Genomic DNA, 19,869 nt, shown 5'->3' with positions numbered 1-19,869 from the left:
AACAAATAAATATTTATATTTGCTCTTCCCTGGGAGTAAAATTTCTTGGTCACAAGAAGTTCATGAGGCATGTGTGTGGAACAGTGGTCCAGGAATGAGTATAGTTTTCTTCCATTCCAGCTTGTGTGCAATAAACTCATGCCATTGGTACAGATTATTAAGCCAGGTAGAAATTATCTCTTTGATTACCCATGCTTTTTTGTTTATATACTAATAAATAAATCGTGAACAATTTCTTTTTTTTTTTTTGGCTCTGTCGCACAGCTTGTGTGATCTTAGTTCCCTGACCAGGGATCGAACGTGGGCCCATGGCAATGAAAGCACGGAGTCCTAACCACTGGACTTCCAGGGAATTCCCTGAATGACTTTGAACCATTGTGGATGTTGGCTTTTTCTAGCTTTACCTGTCTGCTGCATTGGCACATCCCAGAACTTTCAACCTGTGCTTAGAGTCCTTAAAACCTCTTGTTTGCTCATCAATCATTGTTAATTATTATTTTTTTTTAAGAAAACAGAACAGAACAAAGCTGTTTCATCCACCGTATATACATATTTGAGACTAAGGTTTTCATTAAAAATTACCTTAACAAACTGTCAATATAATTTTCATCTTCTTCATGAAAAGAAGCTATTTCATCATAGTTGTCCAGATATTTTATACCGTGATGCTTCTGAAATTTCTGCAGCCAATATCCTTTTCTTTTAGAAAAAAAAATTTATTTACGTATTTTGCTGCACTGGGTCTTAGTTGCGGCATGAGGGATCTTTGTTGCAGCATGCGGGATCTTCAGTTGCTGCATGTGGGATCTAGTTCCCTGACCAGGCAGGGATCGAACCTGGCTCCCCTGCATTGGGAATGCGGAGTCTTAGCCACTGGACAGCCAGGGAAGTCCCATGCAGCCAATCTTCTGATATTCTGTACTCACCATAAAGGTTCAGTCTTCCATGGCATCATCTAGCTTGTTTCATGAACAACAAACCAGTCAGTGGCATATTCACATTGCTTCATTGTTGAATCCATTCAATCATGGTCGTGTCAATATCTTCATTTTTTGCCGTCTGAAAAATTTCTATTCTTCATTAGTTCTGGTCATTGTTGTCCCTGTAAAACTTCAACTCTTTGTCCTATTATTTCAAGTCATATGTGGTGTTAATTCCCATACCTTATTCTTTAGTAAGATCTCTCATAGACATACCTGATCAAACTTTGCACTAACTCTATTTTCTGTGCTATTGTTAATGACAGATGGATGCTTCCTTTGCTTCTTATTCTTACCCACAGGAGTATCTTCAATTTTCTGGGCATTTTTTACAGGGCAATTAAACTCAAACTGACAAAATAACAACCATCTAAACGAAAAAGGCAAACAATATTAGTGAACAGCAGAGACGTCTGTGACTGGTAAGAGTGCTGAGAAGCAACTAATGCCTCATATCAGCTGAGGCCAGGTTTTGCTGTCAACTTAGAAAAAAGTTTGGATTTTCAAAGTTTTTCAGGTTTGGGAATTCCATGTTAAGAGATTTTGGAGCTAAAGTAATATATTTAATCAGTCTCCTATTGATGGCTATTTAGAATGTTTCAAGTATTTTGCAGTTGCAAACAATGTTGGAGTGAATAACTTTGTACAAATACCATTTCACATTTGTATAAATATATTTGTAAGATAAAATCCTGGAAGTGAAATTGCTGGGTCAAAGGACATGTACATTGTAATTTTGATAGATATGCCAAACTGCCCTCCACAAAGGATTATCAATCTATACTCCCACTCTACACCTTTGCAAACACAATGTTTTATCAAAATGTTTTCTTTGATTTTGAAATAATTTAAAACTCAAAGAGAAGTTTCAAGAATACTACAAGCATCATAATTTTCTTGCCCCCGAACCATTTGAAAGTAACTGACGTGATACACAATCACTCCTTGGACTCTGCAGTCTATTTCTGGCAAACAAGGACACTCTTCTACATACCTGCCACATAACTATCAAAATCAGGAAATGTATATTGACGTACTACTACCACCAAAGGAGACATGACAAACTTAATGCAACACGTGATCTTGTATAAACACAAATAAAGATTTTATACAAGATCGTGTGTTATGTTTAGTTTGTCATGTCTCTTCAGTCTTTGACAATTTGGAAAAATTCCTGAGTCTTCCCTTGACATTCATAACCTTGACACCTTTGCAGATTAGACTGGTTATTTTGTAGAATGTCCTTCAATATGGGTATGCCTAATGTTTCCTCATGATTAGATGAAGGTTTGTATTTTTGGTGTAATATAAAAGAAGTGATACTGAATTCTTATTCCTTCCTGTTAGGTAATATGAGATTGTGACTTGACCTGTTACTGATGACATATCCATTGCCCCAAAGTTTCCTTGGGACCCTTGGTAATGCCTTCTTCCCTTCCATCCTAACCTGTCCCAGCTCCCATTCTCAGGAAACTGCTGATCATCTTTCTGTCACCATAGTGTGCATTTCTAGAATTTTACACAAATGGAATAATACAATAGGCACTGTTTTTCCTTTGCTCTGGCTTCTTTCACTCAGCATAATCATTTTGAGATTCATCCATGTTGTAGTATGTATTACTAGTTCGTTCCTTTTCATTACTGAGTAGTATTCTACTGTATGGTTATATCACAGTTTTTATCCATTCACCTGCTGATGGATATTTAGATTGTTTCCAGTTTTTGGTTAAAAATAAAGCTACTATGAACGTGCATGTTGAAGTCTTTGCATGGATATATGCTTTCATTTCTTTTGGGTAATACCTATGAGTGGAATGGAAGGATCATATGCATAGGTGTCTATTTAACTTTTTAAGCAACTGCCAAATGGTTTACCAAAGTGGTTGTACAACTTACGTTTCTACCTGCAATGTACAAGAGCTCCAGTTGCTCTTTATCCTTGCCAGTCTTTCCTACAGTCTTCACTACAGCTGCTTTTTGTTTTTTAAATTTTAGCCTTTCTCTTATTGTGGTTTTAATTTGCATTTCCCTAAGGACTAATGATATTGAGCATGTTCATGTGCTTACTTCCCAGCAGAATATCTTCTTTGGTGGAGTGTCTGTTCAGATATTTTTCCATTTAAAAAAATGGGTTGTTGAGGACTTCCGGGAAGATGGCGGAAGAGTAAGACGCAGAGATCACCTTCCTTCCCACAGATACACCAGAAATACATCTACACGTGGAACAACTCCTACAGAACACCTACTGAATGCTGGCAGATGACCTCAGACCTCCCAAAAGGCAAGAAACCCCCCACGTACCTGGGTAGGGCAAAACAAAAAAGAATAAACAGAGACAAAAGGATAGGGACGGGTCCTGCACCAGCGGGAGGGAGCTGTGAAGGAGGAAAAGTGTCCACACACTAGGAAGCCCCTTCGTGGGCGGAGACTGCGGGTGGCGGGGGGGGGGGGGGGGGGGAGTTTCGGAGCCCCGGAGGAGAGCACAGCAACAGGGGTGCGGAGGGCAAAGCGGAGAGATTCCTGCACAGAGGATCGATGCCGACCGGCACTCACCAGCCCGAGAGGCTTGTCTGCTCACCCGCCGGGGCGGGCGGGGCTGGGAGCTGAGGCTCGGGCTTCAGTCGGAGCGCCGGGAGAGGACTGGGGTTGGCGGCGTGAACACAGCCTGCAGGGCGTTAGTGCACCGCGGCTAGCCGGGAGGGAGTCCGGGGAAAAGTCTGGACCTACCGAAGAGGCAAGAGACTTCTTCTTCCCTCTTTATTTCCTGGTGCACGAGGAGAGAGGATTAAGAACGCTGCTTAAAGGAGCTCCAGAGACGGGCGCGAGCCGCGACTAAAAGTGCGGACCCCAGAGACAGACATGAGACGCTAAGGCCGCTGCTGCCGCCACCAAGAAGCCTCTGTGCGAACACAGGTCACTATCCACACCCCCCTTCCGGGGAGCCTGTGCAGCCCGCCACTGCCAGGGTCCAGGGACCCAGGGACAGCTCCCCTGGGAGAACGCACGGCGCGCCTCAGGCTGGCGCAACGTCACAGTGGCCTCTGCCGCCGCAGGCCCGCCCCGCACTCCGTGACCCTACCTAACCCCCCGCCCCCCCCCCCCGCCCCCCGGCCTGAGTGAGCCAGAGCCTCCGAATCAGCAGCTCCTTTAACCCCGTCCTGTCTGAGCAAAGAACAGATGCCCTCCGGGGACCTACACGCACAGGCGGGGCCAAATCCAAAGCTGAGCCCCTGGGAACTGTGAGAACAAAGAAGAGAAAGGGAAATCTCTCCCAGCAGCCTCAGAAGCAGCGGATTAAAGCTCCACAATCAACTTGATGTACCCTGCATCTGTGGAATACATGAATAGACAACGAATCATCCCAAATTAAGGAGCCTTGTGGATGAAGGGCTCTTGGTGCTGCAGCCAGGAGTTAGTGCTGTGCCTCTGAGGTGGGAGAGCTAACTTCAGAACACTGGTCCACAAGAGGCCTCCCAGCTGCACATAGTATCAAACGACGAAAATCTCCCAGAGATCTCCATCTCAACGCCAGCACCCAGCTTCACTCAATGACCAGCAAGCTACAGTGCTGGACATCCTATGCCAAACAACTAGCAAGACAGGAACACAACCCCACCCATTAGCAGAGAGGCTGCCCAAAATCATAATAAGTCTACAGACACCCCCAAACACACCACCAGACGTGGACCTGCCCACCAGAAAGACAAGATCCAGCCTCATCCACCAGAACACAGGCACTAGTACCCTCCACCAGGAAGCCTACACAACCCACTGAACCAACCTTAGCCACTGGGGACAGACACTAAAAACAACAGGAACTATGAACCTTCAGCCTGCAAAAAGGAGACCCAAAACACAGATAAGCAAAATGAAAAGACAGAAAAACACACAGCAGATGAAGGAGCAAGATAAAAACCCACCAGACCTAACAAATGAAGAGGAAATAGGCAGTCTACCTGAAAAAGAATTCAGAATAATGATAGTAAAGATGATCCAAAATCTTGGAAATAGAATAGACAAAATGCAAGAAACATTTAACAAGGAACTAGAAGAACTAAAGATGAAACAAACAATGATGAACAACACAATAAATGAAATGAAAAATACTCTAGATGGGATCAATAGCAGAATAACTGAGGCAGAAGAACAGACAAGTGACCTGGAAGATAAAATAGTGGAAATAACTACTGCAGAGCAGAATAAAGAAAAAAGAATGAAAAGAACTGAGGACAGTCTCAGAGACCTCTGGGACAACATTAAACGCACCAACATTCGAATTATAGGGGTTCCAGAAGAAGAAGAGAAAACGAAAGGGACTGACAAAATATTTGAAGAGATTATAGTTGAAAACTTCCCTAATATGGGAAAGGAAATAGTTAATCAAGTCCAGGAAGCACAGAGAGTCCCATACAGGATAAATCCAAGGAGAAATATGCCAAGACATATTAATCAAACTGTCAAAAATTAAATACAAAGAAAGCATATTAAAAGCAGCAAGGGAAAAACAACAAATAACACACAAGGGAATCCCCATAAGGTTAACAACTGATCTTTCAGCAGAAACTCTGCAAGCCAGAAGGGAGTGGCAGGACATATTGAAAGTGATGAAGGAGAAAAACCTGCAACCAAGATTACTCTACCCAGCAAGGATCTCATTCAGATTTGATGGAGAAATTAAAACCTTTACAGAAAAGCAAAAGCTGAGAGAGTTCAGCACCACCCAAACCAGCTCTACAACAACTGCTAAAGGAACTTCTCTAGGCAAGAAACACAAGAGAAGGAAAAGACCTACAATAATGAACCCAAAACAATTAAGAAAATGGAAATGGGAACATACATATCGATAATTACCTTAAATGTAAATGGACTAAATGCTCCAACCAAAAGACATAGACTGGCTGAATGGATACAAAAACAAGACGCATATATCTGCTGTCTACAAGAGACCCACTTCAGACCTAGAGACACATACAGACTGAAAGTAAGGGGATGGAAAAAGGTATTTCATGCAAATGGAAACCAAAAGAAAGCTGGAGTAGCAATTCTCATATCAGACAAAACAGACTTTAAAATAAAGACTATTAGAAGAGACAAAGAAGGACACTACATAATGATCAAGGGATCGATCCAAGAAGAAGATATAATAATTGTAAATATTTATGCACCCAACATAGGAGCACCTCAATACATAAGGCAAATAGTAACAGCCATAAAAGGGGAAATCGACAGTAACACATTCATAGTAGGGGACTTTAATACCCCACTTTCACCAATGGACAGATCATCCAAAATGAAAATAAATAAGGAAACACAAGCTTTAAATGATACATTAAACAAGATGGACTTAATTGATATTTATAGGACATTCCATCCAAAAACAACAGAATACACATTTTTCTCAAGTGCTCATGGAACACTCTCCAGGATAGATCATATCTTGGGTCACAAATCAAGCCTTGGTAAATTTAAGAAAACTGAAATGGTATCAAGTATCTTTTCCGACCACAAAGCTATGAGACTAGATATCAATTACAGGAAAAGATCTGTAAAAAATACAAACACATGGAGGCTAAACAATACACTACTTAATAACGAAGTGATCACTGAAGAAATCAAAGAGGAAATAAAAAAATACCTAGAAACAAATGACAATGGAGACACGACGACTCCAAATCTATGGGATGCAGCAAAAGCAGTTCTAAGAGGAAAGTTTATAGCAATACAATCCTACCTTAAGAAACAGGAAACATCTCGAATAAACAACCTAACCTTGCGCCTAAAGCAGTCAGAGAAAGAAGAACAAAAAACCCCCAAAGTTAACAGAAGGAAAGAAATCATAAAAATCAGATCAGAAATAAATGAAAAAGAAATGAAGGAAACGATAGCAAAGATCAATAAAACTAAGAGCTGGTTCTTTGAAAGGATAAACAAAATTGATAAACCACTAGCCAGACTCATCAAGAAAAAAAGGGAGAAGACTGAAATAAATAGAATTAGAAATGAAAAAGGAGAAGTAACAACTGACACTACAGAAATACAAAAGATCATGAGAGATTACTACAAGCAACTCTATGCCAATAAAATGGACAACCTGGAAGAAATGGACAAATTCTTAGAAAGGCACAACCTGCCAAGACTGAATCAGGAAGAAATAGAAAATATGAACAGACCAATCACAAGCACTGAAATTGAAACTGTGATTAAAAATCTTCCAAAAAACAAAAGCCCAGGACCAGATGGCTTCACAGGCGAATTCTATCAAACATTTAGAGAAGAGCTAACACCTATCCTTCTCAAACTCTTCCAAAATATAGCAGAGGGAGGAACACTCCCCAACTCATTCTACGAGGCCACCATCACCCTGATACCAAAACCAGACAAGGATGTCACAAAGAAAGAAAACTACAGGCCAATATCACTGATGAACATAGATGCAAAAATCCTCAACAAAATACTAGCAAACAGAATCCAGCAGCACATTAAACGGATCATACACCATGATCAAGTGGGGTTTATTCCAGGAATGCAAGGATTCTTCAATATATGCAAATCAATCAACGTGATACACCATATTAACAAATTGAAGGAGAAAAACCATATGATCATCTCAATAGATGTAGAGAAAGCTTTTGACAAAATTCAACACCCATTTATGATAAAAACCCTGCAGAAAGTAGGCATAGAGGGAACTTTCCTCAACATAATAAAGGCCATATATGACAAACCCACAGCCAACATCGTCCTCAATGGTGAAAAACTGAAAGCATTTCCACTAAGATCAGGAACAAGACAAGGTTGCCCACTCTCACCATTCTTATTCAACAGAATTTTGGAAATTTTAGCCACAGCAATCAGAGAAGAAAAGGAAATAAAAGGAATCCAAATTGGAAAGAAGTAGTAAAGCTGTCACTCTTTGCAGATGACATGATACTATACATAGAGAATCCTAAAGATGCTACCAGAAAACTACTAGAGCTAATCAATGAATTTGGTAAAGTAGCAGGATACAAAATTAATGCACAGAAATCTCTGGCATTCCTATACACTAAGGATGAAAAATCTGAAAGTGAAATCAAGAAAACACTCCCATTTACCACTGCAACAAAAAGAATAAAATATCTAGGAATAAACCTATCTAAGGAGACAAAAGACCTATATGCAGAAAATTATAAGACACTGATGAAAGAAATTAAAGATGATACAAATAGATGGAGAGATATACCATGTTCTTGGATTGGAAGAATCAACATTGTGAAAATGACTCTACTACCCAAAGCAATGTACAGATTCAGTGCAATCCCTATCAAACTACCACTGGCATTTTTCACAGAACTAGAACAAAAAATTTCACAATTTGTATGGAAACACAAAAGACCCCGAAAAGCCAAAGCAATCTTGAGAATGAAAAACAGCTGGAGGAATCAGGCTTCCTGACTTCAGACTATACTACAAAGCTACAGTAATCAAGACAGTATGGTTCTGGCACAAAAATAGAAATATAGATCAATGGAACAGGATAGAAAGCCCAGAGATAAACCCACACACATATGGTCACCTTATCTTTGATAAAGGAGGCAGGAATGTACAGTGGAGAAAGGACAGCCTCTTCAATAAGTGGTGCTGGGAAAACTGGACAGGTACATGTAAAAGTATGAGATTAGATCACTCCCTAACACCATACACAAAAATAAGCTCAAAATGGATTAAAGACCTAAATGTAAGGCCAGAAACTATCAAACTCATAGAGGAAAACATAGGCAGGACACTCTATGACATAAATCACAGCAAGGTCCTTTTTGACCCACCTCTGAGAGAAATGGAAATAAAAACAAAAATAAACAAGTGGGACCTAATGAAACTTAAAAGCTTTTGCGCAGCAAAGGAAACCATAAACAAGACCAAAAGACAACCCTCAGAATGGGAGAAAATATTTGCAAATGAAGCAACTGACAAGGATTAATCTCCAAAATTTATAAGCAGCTCATGCAGCTTAATAACAAAAAAACAATCCAATCCAAAAATGGGCAGAATACCTAAATAGACATTTCTCCAAAGAAGATATACAGACTGCCAACAAACACATGAAAGAATGCTCAACATCACTAATCATTGGAGAAATGCAAATCAAAACTACAATGAGATATCATCTCACACCAGTCAGAATGGCCATCATCAAAAAATCTAGAAACAATAAATGCTGGAGAGGGTGTGGAGAAAAGGGAACCCTCTTACACTGTTGGTGGGAATGTAAATTGATACAGCCACTGTGGAGAACAGTATGGAGGTTCCTTAAAAAACTACAAATAGAAGTACCATATGACCCAGCAATCCCACTACTGGGCATATACCCTGAGAAAACCATAATTCAAAAAGAGTCGTGTACCAAAATATTCATTGCAGCTCTATTTACAATAGCCCGGAGATGGAAACAACCTACGTGTCCATCATCGGATGAATGGATAAAGAAGATGTGGCACATATATACAATGGAATATTACTCAGCCATAAAAAGAAACGAAATTGAGCTATTTGTAATGAGGTGGATAGACCTACAGTCTGTCATACAGAGTGAAGTAAGTCAGAAAGAGAGAGACAAATTCCGTATGCTAACACATATATATGGAATTTAAGAAAAAAAAATGTCATGAAGAACCTAGGGGTGAAACGGGAATAAAGACAGAGACTTACTAGAGAATGGACTTGAGGATATGGGGAGGGGGAAGGGTAAACTGTGACAAAGCGAGAGAGAGGCATGGACATATATACACTACCAAACGTAAGGTAGATAGCTAGTGGGAAGCAGCCGCATAGCACAGGGAGATCAGCTCGGTGCTTTGTGACCGCCTGGAGGGGTGGGATAGGGAGGGTGGGAGGGAGGGAGACGCAAGCGGGAAGAGATATGGGAACATATGTATATATATAACTGATTCATTTTGTTGTGAAGCTGAAACTAACATACCATTGTAAAGCAATTATACTCCAATAAAGATGTTAAAATGAAAAAAAATGGGTTGTTCATTTTCTTATTATTGTGTTTTGAGAGTTCTTTACATATTCTGGATGCAAGTCCTTTATGAAATATGTGATTTGCAAATATTTCTCCCCCTCTGTGGCTTATCTTTTCATTCTCAATAGTAACTTTCACAGAGCAGAAGTTCTTAATTTGGTAAGTCGAATTTATCAATTTTTTTCTCTTATGGATTGTGCTTTTAGTGTTGTATTTAAGAAATCTTTGCCTAACTAAAAATGAAAATGATTTTGTCCTGTGTTTTCTTCTAAAAGTTTTATAGTTTTAGCTTTTACATTTAGGTCCTTGATCCATCATGAGCTAATTTTTGTGTATGTTTTACCACTTGTTGAAAGACCTTCATTTTCTTCAACTGAATTAGTTTTGCCCCTTTACTGAAATAGATTGGCCACATATATGTGGATCTGTATTGGGACTCTATTTTCTTTCAGTGATCTATTTGTGTATCTTTACACCAATAACCCTTTGCTGATTACTACAGCTTTATAATAAGTCTTGAATTCAGGTGGTGTTAGTCGTCCCATTTTATTTTTCTTTCACAAAGTTGTTTCTGGCTACTCTAGGTCCTTTGAATTTCCATACGAATTTCAGAATCAGATTATCGATTTCTACTCCAAAAAGCCTCTCCAAAAAGCCTATTAGGATTTTTGATTTAGATAGCACTGAATCTATATATCAAATTGTAGAGAATCAACATCTTAATAATACTGTCTTCCAATCCATGAGTGCAGTATGTCCCATTTATTTAGGTTTTAATTTCTCTCAGCAATGTTTTACGATCTTCATTGTATGATTTTCTTGTACATATTTTGCTAGGTTTACTCTCAAGTATTTCATGTTTTCTTGATGTTATAATGATAATTTAAAAAATTTCAGTTTGTTTGTTGCTGGTATATTGAAATACCATTGAGTTTTGTATATTGATCTTGTACCCTGAAACATTGCTAAATCTATTATTAGTTCTAATAGCTTTTTGTAGACTCTATAGGATTTTCTACATTGACAATCAATGTCATCAGAGAATAAAGACAGTTTTACTTCTTCCTTTCTAATCTGGATAGCTTTTACTTCTTTTTAGTGTTTTATTGTACTGGCTAAAATCATCGGTATAATATTGAAATAGAAGAGGTGAAAGTAAACATCTTTGCCTTGTTCTTGATGTTAGGAAGAAAACATTCAGTCTTTTACCATTAAGTATAAGGGTAGCTGTATCATAGATGCCCTTTATCATGTTGAAGAAGTTCCCTTCTATTCCTAGTTTGTTGAGGGTTTTAACTGTTATTAGGAATAAATGTTGGATTTTATCAGGTTCTTTTTCCATATTACTGAGATGATCATATGGGTATTCTTTTTTACTCTATTAGTATGGTGAAATACAGTGATTGATTTTTGAATGTTAAACCAGCCTTGCATTCTTGGGGGTAAACCCTACTTATTACAATATATTATCCTTTTTTATACATTATTGGATTCAATCTGTTACAATTTTTATTAAGAATTTTTGTACCTATGCTCATGAGAGATATTATTCTGAGTTTTCTTTTTTATAATAGTTTTTTGTCTGATTTTGGTGTGAGGATAATGCTGATTTTATAGACTGAGCTGGGAAATACTTCCTCCTCTTCAATTTTCTGCAAGAGTTTATACAGAATTGTTATGTTTTCCTTAAATGTTTGGTAGAATTTACCATTTAGTCCTGGATTTTCTTTCTTTTCTTTCAAAGGTTTTTAACTACCAATTCAATTTCTTTGAAATTCTTTTCTTTTTACTGTGGTAAAATATACATAATAAAATTTACCATTTTAACCATTTAAGGGTACAATTCAGTGACATTAAAGACATTCACATTGTTGTGCAACCATCACCACTATTTCCAGAACTTTCTCATCATCCCAAATTTGTAGAGCGATACTTTGAAACTATGTAAATATCCTGTTCCTCATCAAATGTTCAACCACTAGCTTAGCATCTATTGCTATTTCTTCACTGTGGCTATTCTAGGTAACATATAAGTGGAATCATACAATGTTTGTCTTTTTGTGTCTGGTTTATTTCACTTAGCATAATGTTTTCAAGGCTCACCCATGTTGTAGCATATATCAGAATTTCATTCCTTTTTATGGCTAAATAATATTCCGTTGTGTGCATATGCTCCATTTTGTTTATCCATTCACCTGTTCACGGATACCTTAGTTATTTCCAACTTTTGGCTACTGTGAATAGTGCTGCTATTAATATTGGTGTACAAATAATCTGTTTAAGTCCATGTTTTCAATTCTTTTGGGTATATACCTAGCTAATTCTTATTTATTTTTGAGTGAACTTTGGTAGTTTGCGTCTATGAAGAAATTAGTCTATTTCATTATGTTGTTTAATTTATTAGCATAAAGTTATTCATAATATTCCCTTATTAACATTTTAATGCCTTTAGAATTTGTTGTGATGTCACTTTTCCCATTCTTGATATTGGTAATTTTTGTCTTCTCATTTTTTCTTGATCAGTCTGGACAAAGATTTCAATTTTATTTATCTTTTCAAAGAAACAGCTTTTTGTCTCAGTGATTTTGTCTTTTTCTATAGTTTATTTCATTGATTTCTGTTCTAATCTCTATTATTTCTTTTCTTTTGCTTACTTTAGGTTTCATCTGCTCTTCCTTTTCTGGCTTCTTAAGGCAGAATCTGAGATCACTGATTTGAAACCTTTCTTCTTTTCAAATATAGGTATTAAGTGCTAAAAATTTCCTGCTAAGTAAAGCTTTAGATCCAATCCACACATTTTTATATGTTGTGCTTTTTCATTCAGTTTAAAATACTTTCTAATTTTCTTGTGTTATTTTCCCTTTGTCCAATGAGTTATATGGAAGTGTGTGGTTTAATTTCCAAAACTTCGGTGGATTTTCCATATATCTTTTTATTATTGATTTCTAATTCAACTGTGGTTGTCTGGAAAAGATTTTTATTTCACCTTTGTTTTTGAAAGATATTTTCACTGGTATAGAATACTAGGTCAAAAGTTTTTTTAAAAAGTACTTTAAAGATTTTTCTCCACTGTCTTCTGGCTTACACTGCCTCTAATGAGAAACCTGCTCTCATACTTATCTTTTGTCCTTTTTATGTAATCTGTATTTTTTCCCTCTAGTTGCTTTTAAGTAAGATTTTTCCCTTTTATCACTGGTTTTAAGCAATTTGATTATGATGTGCCTTGGTATAATTTTCTCCATATTTCTTATGCTTGAGGTCATTGAGCGTCCTGGATTTGCAGTCATCCTTATCCTGCTTGGAAAAGGCACTCCATGCCAGGCCACTGCCACCCCCACTTCCGACATGGATGACTATTGTCAAATTTATTACTTTTGCCAATAAGATTTGTGAAAAATGTTATCTCAGGGTAATTTTAATTTGTATTTCTCCAGTAAGGCCAGGCATTTAAATTGTTTAAAAGTCATCTGTATCTTCTTTTCTGTAAACTGACTGATCATATTTTGTTTAATTTTTGTATTGGTTTTTTGATCATTTTTATATTGATTTATCTGTATCTTTTATCTTTTCTACAATGAGCATGCATTTTTTTTGCAATAAGAAGACACAACATAAAGTAATTTTAAATTTAAAAAGTGCTTTTAAAAACTCATGTGGTTTCCTGGTATTGGAAAAATATTCATAGTCCATGGTAGCTAGTATTTTATTATAACTTCTCAGGGGCTTATTTTCACTTCTCTTTGTGATAAAACCTACATAACTAACATGAAGTATGTGAGCTTAAAAGCCTGAGTCACTCTGGACTGCTTATCTTTTGACCAGGGGCCCTAGAAAAATCATAAACTCTCATATCTGTAAAGAGATCTGGAGCCCCATCACTTCAGTAGATCTTCCAATGGCCCTGGGAAGCTGACAGGTCATTGACAATGATCCCCATTTTATAGATTTTTTTTTTTTTTTTTTTTTGCGGTAAGCGGGCCTCTCACTGTTGTGGCCTCTCCCGTTGCGGAGCACAGGCTCTGGACGCGCAGGCTCAGCGGCCGTGGCTCACGGGCCCAGCCACTTCGCAGCATGTGGGATCTTCCCGGACTGGGGCACGAACCCGCGTCCCCTGCATCGGCAGGCGGACTCTCAACCACTGTGCTACCAGGGAAGCCCCCCATTTTATAGATTTTTAAACCAGAGGCTTAGAAAGGTAAAGTGACTTTATCATATGGAAGGTTAGATTTAGAAGTTACCTTAAAGATGATCTGATTCTCTGTACTCAGAGTCCTACAATTAGTAACTACAGCAAAACTTTGGCTTGGACTCAGGTGTTCATTCTAATAGCAGTAATCAAAGTGAGGATCCCTATCACTATAAGTGCTTAGGGGAGGACAGATAGCTTCTCTGGGCAGGCATACTGGGGGTGCTGGAGCCTTAGGTCTTTCTATGCTCACCTTTGGCAGCAGTCAGCATGGTGGAGGCCAGTTCACACTGCTGTGATTCCAAGTGTCCAAGCGTGAACCAGCGAGGGTAACGGCTGGGCACCACAGATACCATATGGTGAGGGTGGGAAGTGTCGCCTGCAGAAGTTGAGTTTTCTAGAACAGGTAACCTAGAAGACCCAGGGAGAGTCATAAGCTATCACCCAGACCCTTGCCATCTGGAGCCACCTTAGAGCAGCTTGTTCTTTGCTGGGGAGGAATTGGGCAGGAAAGGGTTAATGAAGAACTTTGAAGGTTTTAAAACCTATGGTACCGTACTTTATATGAGGTGAGTGCCTGGGCACTTGTAGAACTCAAGATGAATAGTTCTTACTGCAAATGGATTTGAAAGACAGTTCAAAAACCATAAGATTATTTTTAAAAGCATAAGAAATATATGCCAAGTAATCCTCAGCAGTCCTTTCTGGTTGAGCTGAGGAGCTTTCTCAGCCTTAGAGCCTAACCAAAATTCTTCTTCTGTATGCTCTGCTGCATCCTAGAGGTCCACCTGCCTGAACCAAGGATCCTATTCTAGTTTGGAAACAGGATGCCCATAGCTCATTGTTCTCAAGTCTTGATATAGAAAGACTTACTTCTACTTCCCCAGATGTATCTGGTGACCTATGCCTGGGAACCATTTCTCAGTTAGGTATGGAAAGGCTCAAACCCCTTGTGAAGCTGCCAAACTGGGCCCAGAACAAAGAGACTCAGGCCTTGGGTGCTCTGTATCTGTTAAAAATTCAGAGACTTCCTCAGACAGTTCACTGAGAATGCAGCCAGGGAGCAAGTGCGTCACCAGCGAGGCATCCTAGATAGGAATCCTAGATCGTATGAAAATATCTGAAGCATTTTAGGGCAGGCTGATGGCAGGTCCAATCGAACAGAGAAAGAGTGAAAGAGAAGAAAGTGAGATAGACAAAGAAAAAGAACGTCTGGGACTTCTGGTTTAGTGGAGGCATTCGGGCTAGGAAAGGGCTACCCACCTCATGGCACGCAAGGCTAATTTATAGGACAGGTCTGGATCATGAGGCAGTAGAGCTGAGAACAAATACTTGGCAAAGGTATGCATGGGAACACTCTCTCGGTGGATGACTTCTCCCAGACCGCTGAAGGGGCCTCCTGCAGGAAGAAGATAAGCCAGCCAGTTATTTATCTGTATGCTTTTATTTGTCTGCCTGGACTTGAGCCTTAGGATCCCACATGTGTTTGCTAGCCATAAGAACCTTCACTATACTTTAACGTTAAAAATGTTGCTATACCTGTGCTCTGTTAAAGAGGGGAACCCAGAGTCACAGGCCTAAGACTCGGTGACAATAGCCCCTTCTCTACTTACCTTCCAGGAGTAAGATGCACTGCTTCTGCAGTGTTTGCACTAGCTCATCATCCAGCTGCAGCTCCTGGAGTCGACTCAGGAGCTGCTCCTCATTACGGCACACCTTGTCCTGTGCGTAGAGGCCTTCAGGCATCACCCTCTGTTGACCCATCCCCATCAGAGCAACTTCCATGGCCAATGACAGGTAGGACTCACTGCTGTCTGGGCAGCCTGCAGCCACAGGCACATGCTGGTACACAGGGGCTCTGCTTTCATTCATATCTGAGGACAACAGGGCACCGGATTCGGTAGGTCAGGCCCCATGGATTTTTCTGCCTCTCTTCCCCCCACACTTTGGAATACAGCTTGGTCAAGAGCTAACACAGGGAAGCTGAGTCAAACACCAGAACAGTAAGACAAATATACTGAAAAATGGTTATACAGGGTTACAAAGATTCCTAACTCCTTCCTAATGCATTATCTGGCTAGGCCAGCTGGGGAAGAATACAATCATACTAATCTTTTGCTAGAATGTTATATAATAGTAATTAACTATTTTTGTGTCTGTCTCTTCACTAGAATGTAAGAACCTTAAAGGAAAGAGACTTTATCTTACTGCCTGAGGCATCTCCAGGGCCTGGTATGTGGAAGGAGCTAAGTGTATGTCTATGGTAAATAAACCCCAAGTACAACCTCAGGTTTTCAAGATGTAAGTGTCATTGTGCAGATGAAACAGACCAAAGATGATGAGTCCTTTTTCAGGGGATCAGAGGGAAGACAGGGTAGCCCCTACCTTGCATTGGGGCCACCCCTTGTATCTCTACCCACAGAAATCCAAATCCATCCAGTTAAACTATTACTTTTGTGACATGTGCAACTTTTATGTTATTAGTACTTTATATGGTCCACCTTTGGGTTCAAAGTTTCAGGAGGAGGGCACAGGTGTAAAAGCCAGAGTCTTAATTTCTTTCCTTTCCCCTTCCTCCATCTGGTAAATATTTATGGAAGACTATTAAATGGGAGTTACTGCCCTAAGTGCTAGGATCACAATGGTAAGTCATAATTTCTGCGTTCAGGGACCTGACAGTCTAGTAAGAGATACTTACTTGTAAACAGATTGTAATGCAGTGTGCTAAATACCGTAACAGATGTATGTATACAATACAGTGATAGCATAAAGGAAAGAAGAATCAGTTCTGTCTCAAGTCCTTGCTACTTTGAGACTTTATTAAATTACTTCTCTTTTATTTCTGTTTTGTAAATTTGGTACAAAACCACCATAAAGGAGAATGTTCAAGGGGAACATGAGAGTATTACGCAAGGTATACACACTGCTGATGGAAGTTTTTTCCCCCTTCCAGACTCTGAGGACTACTTGGCCTCTGACTCCTCAAATCCCCCTAGCCCTTCTTATTCCCCTTGGATTACTCTTTAGGCATTCACACGGTAGGGAAGTGAAAGGAGCAAAGGAAGACTGAGGCTGGCACAGTAAAATGGGTGAGTAGGACAGGGCCAGTCCACAGAGTGGGAAAGGAAGGTGGGAAAGAGAGCAATCCCAAGAAAACCTCTCAGGGGAGGTCCAGTTTGGATAAGAGACCAAAAGGCTGCAAGAGGGGTAAAACAGCCTCTGTCATGGAGGAGAAGAGAGCTCCCAAGGGCAGTTTCAGCTTGCCTTGGGCTGACCCCTGTACCTGACACTTCCAGATAGCCATCATCATTCAGGCGGCAGGCCTCAGTCAAAGTGAGAAACAGGCAGCCAATGGGATCCAGGGGGTGGCCCACCCAGCCTTCTAGGTTTGTGATCGTTGTGGTTCCTCTCTGCAACAGTTCTGGAAACAAGCAGGTCAAGGTTTCAGAGAGTGATAGAGACACACTGCTCTCTGTCCCTGCCCGGTCTCTCCATTAGTCTCTTCACCAGTTTCTTTCAGACACTGGCCCTGAAACTCAAAGTAAAGCTTCCCTCACTGTCTTGCTCTGGGTTGATGAGACTGGTCACAAGCTCATCATCCAGCTCTGAGGCATGTGGTGTGCATTTAGGCTGCCTGCTGACAGCACACATATGTAGATACAGCTTTACAGATCTTCTCATACCAGATCTTAGTGGATTCAACTGTCCTGTGAGAGAGGCAGGCCAGCATTATTATTCCCATTTTACAGATAAGAAAACTGATATTCATAGAGGTAAAGTGAGGCACTCCACACAGCAAGGAGAATGACCTAGAATCCCCTAGGCCCTGTATCACCAGGAAACTTAATGAAAATTAAGTACTACGCCTTGCAGCCCCTGAGGGTCTTCCTCAGCCTCAGCCTAAGGAGTTAAGATGGCTCTGGATCACTATACCTTTCTTCTGATGCTTGTAGATTTCCAGCTGCCGTTGCTGCTGCAACCTCAGAGTATTGATAATGGCCACTGTGAGTCTGAGGGCCTCTTTTGGGTAACCATGGGAACGCAGGGCATCAACCCGAGCACAGGCTGTAGGCACATGCTCTACCAGATGAGAAGAAAATATTTTGATTGAGTTAAATTTTCAAATCAGGAAAATTCATGCTTGACAAAGGGAGACTGTATTCAGTTCAGTTCCTCAAATTCAACCTGACATCTACTGTGTACCAGAAATTGTATCTTACCTTTTAGGGATAGAAAGTTGAATAAGTCACACGTACTACCTCCAAGGAGACACCCTGCAGCCCCAGTGTAGTGGTTTGGTGTAGAAAGGGACAAAGAACTATGATAATAAAATGTTGTACCTCTTTGTGAACATGTACTACAGGAAGGCAATGTAGCAACAAACTGCCTTTATAGAGGGAAAGGCCTCATTTGTTTATTAATCCTATGCTTCCTGAGAACCTATTAAATGCCAGGTAGCATGCTGGGCAAAGCAGCTACAAAGATGAATAAGAAATGGTCACTTTCCTCAAAGTGCTCACAAATGATACATAAACATATCATTATAAAACAGTTGAAAAGAAATGACATGATAGAAATATACACAGAAAGAAAATAATATTTGAGCTATATCCTTTGTAGGGCAAGTAATATTTTAAATATGTAGACAAGCAGGGGAAGGCATTCCTGGTTGCCTTTATATATAACATATAAACAGAGGCATATAAGTAAAAGCATAAAAAGTATTCTAGATAACATCTTCAGAGTACGGCAAATAGTTCTGTGTGGAGTTAGGTTATGTGGCTAGAGATAGCCTGGAAAGGTAGAGTCTGGGATGTTAAGAGCTTTGGATGCCATACTAAGGAGTTTGTATTTACCTTAGGTATAACAAATGACTACCAAAGGCTTATAAATGGGGAAGTGATTATAATGAGATTTACGGTTTATTTTGTGATTTCTTTTAAGATAACATTAAAAATTATACAAATAGTTATAGAAAATTTGAAAATATAGATAAAACAAAATAAAGATTGGAGATAACCATTATTTCTAGTTTCATATTTCATTTTATGAAAAAAATATATATCCAGACTTTTCTATTTAATTTTAATAAAAATGGGATATTTTAATTATTGTTTTTTAACTAGGTTTTTCCACTTAATAACATATTGTAAATATCTTCCCATATTAAATACACTTCTATAACATTAAAAATGATTACATATCATTCCACTGAATATACATACCACCCATTAAGTCAATCAATCCCCTATTGCTGGACATTTAGATTGCTTCCAATTTTCTCCTCTGTACATTATACATCCATGCTCTAATAAGCCCCATAACTTTATGCTTATTCTTAGTTAATTATAGCTCAGGATAAATTCCTAGAGGTAGAATTCCTGGATCAAGGGCTATGAATGTATTTTAAAGGCTTTTGATAAATGTTGTTGAAATGTTGTAAGCATTTACATTCCTACCAGTAGTATATGAGATTACCTCTCCTACATGTAACCTCTCCTCTACCAAAACCTAATTATCTTTATTTATAAAATTTCTGACTATTTGACAATTGAAACATGATAATTCAGTGTTGTTTTGATTTGCATCTTTGTTTATTAATGAGGTTATATTTTTTCTCATGCTTGTTATATATATGTTTTAGAAGTGTTAGATCAGAGAAGAAGAAATATAATCAAAGGGAATTTCAGGTGGAT

At 39.1% G+C, this 19,869-nt stretch overlaps 1 protein-coding gene across 1 annotated transcript in view; it reads right to left on the bottom strand.

Annotated features, from left to right (window-relative positions):
- ZSWIM5 (zinc finger SWIM-type containing 5) overlaps positions 1-19,869 on the bottom strand; it is a gene marked incomplete at its 3' end in the record, with an annotated part of 257,151 nt that overhangs the window by 16,049 nt on the left and 221,233 nt on the right. Inside the window, exons 7-11 of the mRNA XM_082833899.1 lie at positions 18,107-18,253; positions 17,457-17,594; positions 15,787-16,047; positions 15,437-15,572; positions 14,427-14,584 (exon numbers count right to left, since the gene is read on the bottom strand). Of these exons, the coding sequence (XP_082690025.1) occupies positions 14,427-14,584; positions 15,437-15,572; positions 15,787-16,047; positions 17,457-17,594; positions 18,107-18,253 (840 nt within the window). The remainder of the gene's footprint in view (positions 1-14,426; positions 14,585-15,436; positions 15,573-15,786; positions 16,048-17,456; positions 17,595-18,106; positions 18,254-19,869) is intronic.

The sequence above is a fragment of the Leucopleurus acutus genome (assembly GCF_964270905.1).
Source record: "Leucopleurus acutus genome assembly, chromosome: 2".
Lineage (NCBI taxonomy): Eukaryota > Metazoa > Chordata > Mammalia > Artiodactyla > Delphinidae > Leucopleurus > Leucopleurus acutus.
The sequence above is the reverse complement of the archived record's forward strand: the minus strand, read 5'-3'. Positions and strand labels throughout refer to the sequence as shown.